The 13081-nt window shown below is 33.6% G+C and overlaps 1 protein-coding gene across 5 annotated transcripts in view; it reads right to left on the bottom strand.

Annotated features, from left to right (window-relative positions):
• The window catches only part of Dgkb (diacylglycerol kinase beta), a 757709-nt gene that overhangs the window by 446872 nt on the left and 297756 nt on the right, over window positions 1-13081 (bottom strand). For all 5 annotated transcript variants that reach the window (XM_029484790.2, XM_021178684.3, XM_029484791.2 and 2 more), the window contains 2 exons: window positions 9738-9854; window positions 333-406 (listed from right to left, as the gene is read on the bottom strand). In XM_029484790.2, coding sequence (XP_029340650.1) covers window positions 333-406; window positions 9738-9854 — 191 coding nt within the window. The remainder of the gene's footprint in view (window positions 1-332; window positions 407-9737; window positions 9855-13081) is intronic.

Below are 13081 nucleotides of genomic sequence, written 5' to 3'. Positions count from 1 at the left end.
AATGGCGATCATTCACCTAGGGCAAACCTGTTGGTCACTTAAAGAGCCAATATCGATTTAACATTGTTTATGAAGCTGTGTCATATGTCATGTTCTAGTTAAAGGTTAACTGTTATGGGTAGGGTAGAAAAAAATGCAGATACATAAACTCTGATAGTTACAATGATTATAAAATACCATTATATGAAACGTTCAAATTTAAAGGAAAGAGATTCCTCTCAGTTTGTTACACATAGGTGGGAGCTAGTTTGAGTAGTGTTGCTTACATCATGAACATAGTTTAGCTATTCACTTTTTGATATAGGAAAAGGACATGACATTTAAAAGCATACCGTTCTCCTTGCTTCCCACCACTTTTAGGGTTGACAAAAACTAGAAGCGGATGTGTGCCAGGAACAGGAGTGATCTAGAAGGAAATATAGAGAAATTATTAGGATGGGGCAAGTGTAGAAGACACCTGCTGACACTCATTATACACAAGTTAGCCTTTCTTTAAAGTGTATCTGTGGCCACCAGGAAAAGAATAGCAAATAATAACATGCAAGACATGAAAAAAGAAAAACAGACAACAACAACAAAAAGAAAGAAAAAATACAGTTTTGGAACATTCTGTAAAATAGTAACAATAAATCAGTTTCAGGAAAACAAAGAAGAAACATTTCACATATAAAGAAACTTCTTTTTTTTTTAATTTTAATTTTTTTTTTTCGAGACACGGTTTTTCTGTGTAGCCCTGCCTGTCCTGGAACTCACTTTGTAGACCAGGCTGGCCTCAAACTCAGAAATCCGCCTGCCTCTGCCTCCTGAGTGCTGGGATTAAAGGCGTGCGCCACCACCGGTGATGAAACTTCTTTTTGCAGTTTCCCTTATAGAGCTGAATGCATGAACTTTGTGAAGTCCATCTCCTTTTGTGGGCCACTCTTTGACCTACTGTTCCAATTTACTCTGTCTTTCCTCAGAATATTTTAATTCTTTTGTAAACAGAGTCTAAGCAGAAGTTTACTATTAGTCGCACTGCGTTCCCCGAGTAAACTGAGTGATCTCTGACTGTGTGGACTATCTTCCTCACTATCCATTTCGAGGTAGATCAAGAAGACAAAGCCCCTTCCTGGTGGAATTGTAAATTAGTAATAAGTACATACTCACTCCACAAGCACATGGACAAATTTGAACTCTAGAGAAACAGGATAGGAAGAAAAACCATACAGGTACAGTGCTGGTGCACTGATAACATGAGATTATTGATTTATATAGGGTAGCAAAGAAATCTTGTATCTGTTTGATATTCAATCAGTAAATGTATACTGGGTAAGAACATCATTATACAAAGAATATTGATTTGCTAAAATAATGCTTAGAACATAAATTAAAACTATTTTAGCAAAAAGAACAGGACCGGTTAAATGCTAAGATTGGAAGTAGATTCAAGTTAATCTTTATGTGGTGTTATTTCTCCCATAGAGACGATCCTTAAATATTTAATATGACAATTGAAAGCAATCATTTCATTACAGAGTGCCCTTTCTTGCTGTCTGTTTTAATGATATCAGTTTAAATATTCTTTCCTCCAAATCTTAACTGAAATGGCATCTTTCTAATGAGTTTGTGCAAGGAAGAAAAGTTAAAATCTTCACACTGGCTAAATGAGAACGATGAATGAGATAGTCTTCATTTTTCCAACTGTAGCCAAACTAATTCTCAGGTCAGTAACTGTATCTGGTTTTGTTTTACTTTTCTGAATAAAGAAAACAATGGTTCTTCTATCCTAGTACTCCTTTAACTTATTAAGGGCAGGAGAGCAGTAGGGTCTGTAATTCCTTCCTGTCCATTCCTGTAACACAGGTGCTCAGCTGATGTGAATAAAGTGTCCACTCCACTATAACCTTGGTACTAATGGCTTGTAATAGCTGTGCAGTTTACCTTATCAAAATCTAAATCGAGGAAACATCAAAAACACCTTTATCTTATAATTAGCATACAAATTCCTTTACATTACTTGTATTGCAAAACTGAAATTTCGAAATTTATTCTATGTGAAATAAATATGATAGCATATGTACATAGTATTTTATTTTTCATGTTATTTAATTTAAGCTTAATTTAAATTATTATTCATTTGTTTCAGACATAAGAATGTCAATATAAACTGTGTATATGTGTACATGTGCACATGTATATATGTATATTTCTATATAAGTAGGTATCAGCATATATGTGTGAATGTGTGTGTATATGTACATATCTTTGTATACTTATATGTGTGTATGTCTCTATGTACATATGTGTGTATGTTATATATCTTCTTCACAGAGTTAGTTATCTTCTTCAAACACTTCCTTACCATAAGTTTGAGACTAAATTCTCAGTATCTGTAGTTAATTGATAGTTAACATCTGGGGTCAGGGTCGTTTACAGAGGAGTTGGAAAAGGATTGAAGGCCCTGAGGGGATAAGAACTCCACAGGAAGATATACAGAGTTAACTAACTTGGACTCTTGGGAGTTCTCAGAGACTGGAGCACCAACAAAAGAGCATACTCAGGCTGAACCAAATCCCCAGCACATATGTTGCAAATTTGCAGCTCAGTCTCCATATGGGTCCACCAACAACTGAAGGAGATACTGTCCCTAAAGCTGTTGCCTGTCTGTGGAATGTGTTCCCAAAGGTAGCTGCTTTTTCTGGGCTCAGTGGGAGAGGATGAACCTAACCCTGCAGAGACCTAATGAGCTTGGGTGGGAGGAATATGCTCAGAGAGGAGGAGATGGGACCTCTGACTCTGTGAGAGGGAGAAAGGGGGTCAGTGACTGGGATGTAAAAACCAAAACAAAACTGGATTTCTCCTGTCTCTGAAGTATTCATGTTGCAAAAGTACCATGCTGATGCTGTTCTTAGCTTTTCTAGACGGGTACTGGGGACATGAACTCAGGTCATCATTTTTGTGTTGCAAGTACTTTCCTGACTGAGCCTTCTCTTCAGCTCATAAATAAGGATTTGAGAAAAGTTATAAAACTTTAAATACAAGCCGGGCATGGTGGCGCACGCCTTTAATCCCAGCACTCGGGAGGCAGAGGCAGGCGGATTTCTGAGTTCGAGGCCAGCCTGGTCTACAAAGTGAGTGCCAGGACAGCCAGGGCTACACAGAGAAACCCTGTCTCAAAAAACCAAAAAAAAAAAAAAAACAAAAAAACAAAACAAAAAAAAAAAACTTTAAATACAATAATGATCATTTTTCTTTCTTCACTTCTTATGTGCTTAATTACTATTTAAAATATAACCTTTAGAAATCATTTTCTGGAGTAGGTATTGAAATATTTAATGACATCATTCTAAATCCTAACAAATATTGGTTAAAAAGATTCCAAATTTCCTATTATTATGAATATATATATATATATTATATTATTATTAAATATATATATTATATACTATTAAATAGACAGTGTTCTGTAGAGCAATACTAATTAATATAAGGATGTAATTTTGAGGCTAGTTGGATGGAGAAGTAAATAAAATGACTTAGAAAACTGCAAGAGAACCTAAGAAATTTAGAATGATGATGTTTCACATGTGAGAAAGTCAAATGCCCACAATGGAAATACAGAAGTAGAAGGGTCAGTTTCCCTTTTTCTTCTGCATCACACTGGTTATAAGATAACATTGAAGGCATTTGTGTGTGTGTGTGTGTGTGTGTGTGTGTGTGTGTGTGTGTGTGTGTGTGTGTGTTTGATCTGTTCTTAACTAACCCAGTTAATCCACATTTTCTCTCGACTCAGTGCTGTCAGAGACAAAGCAGTAGCTATGGGGCTCAGGTGTTAAGGGAACACATAATGTTTGTCAGAGCAGAAATTTTATTCCAGGCAAATCTGGCATATTTTTCTATGCTCAGAGAAAAAAACTTTAAAACTGTGTTAACCTTTGCTTCTATAAAAAGAAGGCCTAGCTGCTTGAATAAATGTGGATGCTAAGCAGACAGAAGTCTTAGATTTGAGAGCCAAAGAGACCTGTCGTGCTATCTAGTCTTTGTCAGGTTTGACAAGTTGGAATGCTTTTTGGTCTAAAAAGAAAAAAAAAATAAAATAAAAGAAAGAAAGAAAAAAGGACAATAGAGTTTAGAAATTTTTCCTATCGTATTTTCATCTCAGTGGCTTTTGATGCTTGTAGAACACAAGTATATTTATATGCATATGTGTACAAATATAGATGAGTGTTTAAGATATTGAGGTTCCAATGTCTTGGCAGGTAAGAGGATAAATAATAAGTAGAAAAGCATGCTTATGTCTCATCTGGTGAAGTATACTGGCAGTTGCTATGGTTTCTTCCTCATTCCAGAACACAGGAAGACCTGTCAGCACACAGTAAGATGGTTGCTGCCTCCAAACCCAAATGTCTCAAGTGTAAGCCAAAACTGTCCTGGAGCATTTTGTTATCAAAAACTCCCAACCCAAATACAGAAGGGTCGGATCATATGCTCTCTAAATGGAGAAGATTGTCTATCCCTCTCCTTCCTATCCAGCATGGGTCATATAAATTAAGAGGAGCTCAAGGTGGCTTTGAAGATAGCAGAGACTGAGCACTACGACTGATGAAAGTGTGGAGCTGTCCCTATATCCTACCTCGCCACTCTGCTTAAGTGAGGCAAAAATACTCACAGTAATCTTGGCTGTTACTCCCTTGTTTTTCATTATTTTACATGTTGTATAACCTACATGTAGTGGATGGGGAAGAAAAATAAGACCATAGGGGTTCAGAATGGGATACATATGGAATCAGCCAGAGTGAAAATACTTCGTTGTTTCTCAAACATACTAATACACATACTCCTTCAGAAGAAGCAATTAAAAGATCAGTGGCAAAGTGGCGAAAGATAGTCTATTTTAACTTATGTTATTCCATTGTCAATTAAGATTATGGACATATCCAATGTCAGTCATCTGCTTCATAATTTAAACTATCTCAGATAAAGGAATATGAAAGTATCATTAGACATTGTTGCCTCAGCATAAGACAATGCACACATGGAGGTACATATTCATATGGCATATGAGAAGACTGTAGAATAGGACAGTATGTAATAGAGATGAAAACTGTCTTGTGATAGTCTCCCAGTCTCCCATTATCCAACCTCTGTTCTTGAAATGTCTCTGATACACCCTATATTTTCTCAAAGTAGTGAAGAATTATTAATAGAAAGAGACTGTTAACACTGTGTTCTTCTGCAGGCTGCATACATTTCATCATTTTAAGTCTAGTAGAGTAAATTTAGAGTGTGACTCTGGAGTTAAGCTGGTTGTGGGTTCAGTTCACACTCCCTAGGAAGGCTCATGCCTTCCGTAATCTCATCTTATTTAATCATTCTTAGTACCATAAGGAATTGTTTTACCTCAAATTCTTATTTATTATTTCTCATGAATTACAGATGGTATTTGTTTTTTACAAATTCTGACTACTTGTGTTATATTCTTTGGCATTGAATTTCTTCTCAAACTACAGTCACCCAAAGCATCTCAGTGGATGCCAACTTTGCCATTTCAGACCTGACAGCTTCACACAAACTATCCACGTATTCATCACTTTCCAGTTGGATACTATTCTCAAAACATTTCTCTACCTACACAACTCTATGGTAAGCCTTTGATGCTATAACCTTTAGTTATGGTAGTCGTGCATTTTTTTTAATTAGGTATTTTCTTCATTTACATTTCCAGTGCTATTCCAAAAGTCCCCCATACCCTCACCATCCACTCCTGCTTCTTGGCCCTGGCATTCCCCTGTACTTAGGCATATAAAGTTTGCATGACTAATGGGCCTCTCTTTCCACTGATGGCCGACTAGGCCATCTTCTGATACATATGCAGCTAGAGACACGAGCTCTGGGGAGTACTAACCAGTTCACTAATAAACTAATTTTACCAAGAGTAAGCCTTTCAATTACTCTATAATTTTCTGTGTTGATTTTCACTCTACGCATAAGGTTCTTATTGTTCCTAAAGCTTAGGAGCCATAATTTTGAGAGTATTTAGAGTTGTCTATATCTCATAAACCCAAATGGATAATGTATCTCCAATTTGAATTAGTTAATCATATATGTCCTTCTGGCCTATTTTCCTTAATCATATGTGACTCCATGTATTGTGTGTTATTTAGCATCTAACACAATATTTGTATAGAGGTAAGCTCAGTCGAAAAGTTGTAGTGGGTTGTTTTGAGTAGTTGTTGTTTGTTTGTTTTTTTTTTGTTGTTGTTGTTGTAGTTGATGTTGTCGTTGTTGTTTTATTTTATTTGTGTTTGTGTGTGTGTGTGTGTGTGTGTGTGTGTGTGTGTGTGTAGTATTGATTCTCCTGAAACTCATTTGATAGTCTAGGCTGGTGTCAAACTCAGAGTTCTGTCTGTCTCTGCATCCCAAGTGCAGAGATTAAAGACATGTGCCACCACCACCCGGCTGAAAGGTTGTAGCTTTTAAAACTGTAAACCATTATCTCAGCATATGAACAGGGGTTATTCTAACTATAAAGAACTGATTTAAAAGGAGTCAATGAGATTAGGCCATTATACACACTGACTAAAGAAATGAACTGACTTGCATATATACTAAACAGTTGTCATAGTGCATGTGTTTATCTTTAATTCGTTCCTGAATATTACAAAACATAAAGTCAGAAAGACATCAGTATAAATTAATTGTGTGAAAAAACACAGCAGTTTGAATTATGATATTAAGAATTAATGTCCACTTTGTCATAGATTTGAATACAAACTGTATTTTTTCATTATCTGGTGATTTTTTTACTAAGAAAATTTACATAATAGTTAGGATAAAGGTAAATATCTTGTACTAAATTTATCTGATTATTGTTTTTTCCTTATTTGTCCACACACAGGATATTCTTTTTTATCATTAGAGCTCCTGTAAGTTAAAAAATGACATTTCCATTACATTTGATATTATGTTTGAAGTGTAAACCTATGGTGTGAGCAATGACAAAGACAGAGTGCCAAACCACTGCTATTTGAAGTCCCCTAGGACTTGGGTTAATTAATGAGATTCATCCTAGGGTTATGCATGATCTATTACTTCCTCTAATTAGAAATAATAATCCTGATCATTATACTGGTTAGTTGGAAAGGAAGAAGATGAATGTGCCTAACTATGATTAATCTTCTTATAGCAGTGTAGACCTCTTCTGTCAATGAGTTATATGCAAACTGGGCTGCAACTCAATGCTTTTCCAAGACATATATTTTATAAAGCTCACAGATAATTAATTTCCTGGTATATTTTTACATTAATTCAAGAACCAATGATTTTACTATTTCAAAAGTGATAAGCCACCATAAGATATTTTGTATTTGGAATCAAATAATCGTTAATGGATTTTTTCCCCATTTTCATTCTGATCAAAACTATGTGAGACCTCAGTTCCCAGATGAAACACAACTAGGTACAGAATAACACACAATTAAACCCTAAATTCTTGACAATTACAGCTCTACTTATTTAATACTGTTTTGTCTGAATTTATATCTTCATTCCCACCTAATACTTTTAGCTGATAATTTCATGCACCAGCATTGTTATGAAGTTATTATTGTTGATCATGTGCAATTTAACATGTCTATCCTTATCCATAAAGGGACAAATACTTCAGCTTCTTCTCAAATAAATATAAAAATAAAACATATTACTACATAAGTAAAAAACCTTTATGATCCTCTGTAAGCAAATTGAGTTCTTGCTTTAAGCTGGAAAACATCAAACTTAACAATTTAAAGCTTGGGAAGTAGAGAACATAGGTATTATATTCTAGTGAATAAGTTCTTTTGTCTCAGACCTTCATACAACACAAGGAGTCATGAGTGAGCACAGTATTTACAAATTCTAACCTTACATACAAATTTTATTTGTTGAAAAAGGTACAAGATATTGTAGGAGTAAAACACATAGTCCAAGCCAGGGCATTTCTTAGTCAGACTGTGGGCTTGTCCTGGCAAATGTCAGGTGTAAGGGCTATTATCTAAATTCTGACCATCAAAACAATAGTTTTAAATATGGTAATATTATGTATAATGACACAGAGTTCATGTTGAGAGAATTATCACACCAATAAAAACTATGCCAAATATATATAAAATAGTGTCAGAATGCTTGTGTTATCTGAATTATTTGCAAATATTCCAAGTTTCCTCTTTTGTTGTAAGGAATATGCACCGAAGCACATGTGAAATGTGCTTAAATTTACAAATTGTGCTTTTAGGGCTGTATCCTAGAATTACTAACAATGTAAACTATTCAGTGTTTATGATTTTATATTAAATTTCAGAGTGGATTGTCTTGAAAAAATGGATGAGATTACACAGTAAATTTTTGCTATCACAATTTGTAGTTAGATTTCAAATTTGAGATGAATCATATATGAGATTATTAAATACACAGATATGATTTCCAAAAATAACACTGAGACATATTCTTTCATGATTCAATTTTATATATATATATATATATATATATATATATATATATATATATGTGTGTGTGTGTGTGTGTGTGTGACAATAATTCCATTTTTTGAAATTTCTTTTTGAATTTAAGTTTAATTACACAGGAAATATTTTCTATTTGTAGTATATTTAATTAGACACAAAAATTACCTCATTATCAATTGATAAGCAATATTATTTGTTTCAGTAAACTTTTCAAAATTCTAATTAAGCAATTATTAGAAATATTCTGTTTACCCAGCTATGCTACTGATTATGGTATATGAAGTATGTGATGCATGTTATCACAAATAAGTCAATAATTATTGAAAATAAAATATTTAATTAAATATAATTATAATTAATATTTATTAGATTCCCAAGTTCTGTATGCAATTGTATTCTATAGTAATCCATGTGTTGAATAATTGATGCAAAGCCTGAAATTTTAAATGCTTTAATAAGAAAATACAATTCAAAGAACCATACAACTGAAAACATTAGAAATGATGTAATCAAATGTTTCTTAACATTAAACTGATGTTTACTTTAACAAATGCTCATTTTTATAGCATCAGCAAATTAGCTAAATATATTTACTTTATAAAACATTTTATAATGTAGGTGGAAAGAATATGTTTTATATCAAAAGTCAAAGTGATAATTAATAGGTTCATTAAAAAATTCAGCCACTTCTCTTTGTCTAAACTAAAATTATATATGATATCTGAGTTCAATGTAAAATGTAAAACTATTGATATATTACATTGAATACATCATTTTGTTATTTTAAAAAAATATTCCTACATACTGCATTTTTCCCTAAAGGTATATATTCACAATTAAATTAACTTCTCAGAATTAGACCCATAAAAAGTTTGTGCATGTATGTAAGTGAACATATGCATGTATACCTGTGTGTTTCTATATGTGATTATAACTGGAAAAAGGCAGATAATAGATGCAAATAGCATATGTGTAAACAATAAAGTTACATATTCGTTTAAACTTTCAGATTCACATTAATTTTTTGCCAATTTTATTTTAAATAAAGTTATAAATCACTAATCTATCCAGAATGTCATTCTATCAATCAAGTATAAGACTGACATTTTGATAACTTAATAATGATTTTTCTGAAGAAGTCTACTAAAATAATATAAATGATGAAAGAATGTGTTGATAACTGAACATATGTGCTTCTCAGAGTGTGAAAGTAACAAATATGGATGCTATTATAATTTGGACTTTTGAATCCATTACCTGCAAACCTTGTCCATCCATAGTAACTGAGTTAGCTCTTTGCATTTTATTCTTGTCTGTCGCTTTATTTGGCTGCTGGGAGCTGCTCTTTTCCTTTTTAGCTGTTGACTGTCTTTCCTGTAATAAAGAAAAAATATATATTATATATATTCTATAAATTGAGTTAAATTTAAGAGTCAGAAATAGTTGTTAGAGGAAGTCTTTTAAAATATCTCTAAGATTATAAACTGAGGCCAAATAAGCTAATCTGGAATGTGTTCTAATATATATATATATATATATATATAATGGTGGAGGTAGAGAAAGGATGGAAGGAGTTGAAGGGGTTTGCAACCCCATAGAAAGAACAATATCAACCAACCAGAGCTCCCAGGGTCTAAACCACCAATGAAGGAGTACATATGGAGGGACCCATGGCTCCAGCCGCATATATAGCAGAGGATGGCCTTGTTGGGCTTCAATGGGAAAAGAGGCCCTTCCTTGGTCCTGTGAAGGCTCAATGCCCCAGTCTAGGGGAATGAAAGGGCAGGGAGGCAGTAGTGGGTGGGTGGGTGGGGGCACACCCTCATAGAACCAGGAGGAGGAAGAATGGAATAGGGTATTTCTGAGGGGGAAATCTGGAAAGGAGATAACATTTGAAATGTAAATAAATAAAGTATCCAATAAAAACGAAAGATAAGATGAAAAGAAATACAAAAAGTTTGCTTTTAACCAAGTCAATCCAAATCAATATATTTCATGGCAACATGACCAAAATATTATATCAATTAAAGAAACAGTATGGATGAAATCAAAATTTAGTGATCCAGAAGCACCCAATGTTCAATTCTGTAGGACTATTACATGTTATTACTACGTAAGCAATAAAATAGAAAGATTACTATTGAAAGACTTCAATTAGTACCATAATTAGTATTTATAAATGCATTCAGCATTAAAAATAATTTCTAACTAAAATGAATTTTGAAGCTACTATGCGTATTAGAGATCTCATATAATGAGAAATTTAATTTTCACTCCTTGGAATTCCTTTGTTCACATAATGAAATAAATAGGTGAAAAACAAAATATGTGTGTATGTGTGTGTGTGTGTATGCAGACACACACACACACACACTATATATATATATATATATATATATATATATATATGCTTAAGCTTTTCAAATCAATCAAGAATTATCACTACTAGTCATCTTCTATTCAAATTATCAATAAGCTTCTCATTGATGCACTAAATGGTCTTCTTCTCTATCTAAACCATGGTTGGTGTCAGAATGATGTCTTTTTGAGCTCATGCCCCACTATGCTTCAAGGATACTTATAACTGCGATTTTACAACAAAGTATTTATTTGTACCATACTGAAAATTTATGAGAAGAAACATTGGTTTATCTTAAGCTACTAAAGCATCTATTTAGTTATTATTAGAATTGGCCATTTTGCTAAGACTATCTAGGCATCACCAAGTGCAGTGAATAAAAGGTCATTCTCTGGAAAGTCTGTGGAGGGCACTAAATAAATGCTACAGAGGAGAAAATTACAAAACAATAAAAAAATCACTTAAAACTCAAAATTGAATTTTAAGCTGATGAGATATTATTTTTAACATCTAAAAATGACAAAAAAAAAAACCCCACCAAAATCTATAGAGCAATTTCTAAAATCTTCAGTAGAGAGGGGAGGTGATGACACCAGGTTAAAACATTTGCCTCTCATAGGCTGGACTATGAAAAAAAAAGGTACATATTGTTTATTGTATCTAATTTGCCTAATACTAAAATAGTAAACATTCACTTAAAAACACATATGTCAAGAAAACAAGGGTATTTCCTACTTTGGGAAAATGTGTTAGTTGGCTGAGTTTGGAGAAATAATCAAGAGTCTAAGTAAAAAGTCAGAAGAAATTAATAATCTAATTCCCCTGCCCCTAGTGTGTGCTTATTATTATACTTATTTGTTTCATATCTGTTTCCAACCTGTCTAGAAGTTCTCTGAGATATTTATGGCACTTTATGTACAAAGTATAAGTTAACAAATAGAGTAGTTAGATACAGTTTCTGATATCCACTTAGATAACCCATAATCATTACTTTGTGTCCTAAGAGGAACAAGGAGGGGTAACATTTACATCTTTATAAAAGGCTGGCCTGAGAGCTTCACTGCCAGTTGAAGAGTGCATTAATCTTGCCATTATGGAATTAAAAAGCAAATTGCTAATGTTAAAACTATTTTGTTTCATGGAGAGCTTCCCATCTTTGTTTCCCCAACTTCACACAGAAAAATCTTTTGAGAACAATAGTGAGCTGGGTGTGCCTTTTAAGCTGCAGTTTCGTGTTTCAGCATTTGGAGCTCTAAACCACAATTTTAGACAAATATTCTTCTGCCAGATAAATTATCCTAGGTAAAAATGACTGGAAAATTATTCCTTTAGTCAAGAGAAATTATTCAAACATTGAAAAGCATTACTTTAAAAGACCACAAGAATATAGAACATATATCCACAAAATAAAAAAAATGCAGTTATTGATATTTGAGCATTTTCAAATACCAACCACTTGTGTTTGCTAGGCAGACATTTTAAACACAAAATTCAATGTTTTTTTTTTTTTCCCACCCCTTCAGGCTTCACAAGTCACGGAACAGATCTTAACATTGTAAGATCTGTATGCATTGTATTTGAATTCCAGGAGAATAATCATCATAATAAACAGAACAGAAAAGGCAGGCACCATTCACAGAAAACAGAAAGACAGAATAAATGAAAAAGAGAAAAACACCTAATTTTAAATACTTGCTCTACAAACAAGCTTTTTCTGTACCATGCTGATTCTACGAGGTGGAGTGTTTGTACATTGGTGAAAACTGCTCTCTCAAAAGAGATGTTCATGACAATGCTTAAGCCTGCTGCTATCGATTGCTTGACAACTACAAGTAGGGAGCAATGATTACCTTCAGCATAGGAGTTTCTCCTCTCTGTGCAATCTCAGCATGAGAAACCCATAACCACAGAGAACTTGGCTTCATACAAAGCCATAAGAAAAAGTGCTCTGCCATTAGCTGCAGCCATCACTTGGATCCCAGAACTTGCCTTCTCAGCCACTACACTAGTGGTATGTGTGGGATTACCACCCTTTCTAAGACCAGAGCTAGGCCACAGAAATCACCCAGAAATGCTGAGAAATTAATCTACCATGTCATGTTCTTGTTTTTGGTATTTAAAGAGTCTATTTAATATGTTAGGGTTATTAAATTTAATAGTTCCAAGATAAAAATATAGTAACAGTTACATAGCTGTACCTGCTGTTGTTAGAGACCTTCTCTGTAATTTGAGTATTTTACTG

The sequence above is a fragment of the Mus caroli genome, unplaced genomic scaffold (genome assembly GCF_978045245.1).
Source record: "Mus caroli unplaced genomic scaffold, Mus_caroli_1 scaffold_14, whole genome shotgun sequence".
Lineage (NCBI taxonomy): Eukaryota > Metazoa > Chordata > Mammalia > Rodentia > Muridae > Mus > Mus caroli.
The sequence above is the reverse complement of the archived record's forward strand: the minus strand, read 5'-3'. Positions and strand labels throughout refer to the sequence as shown.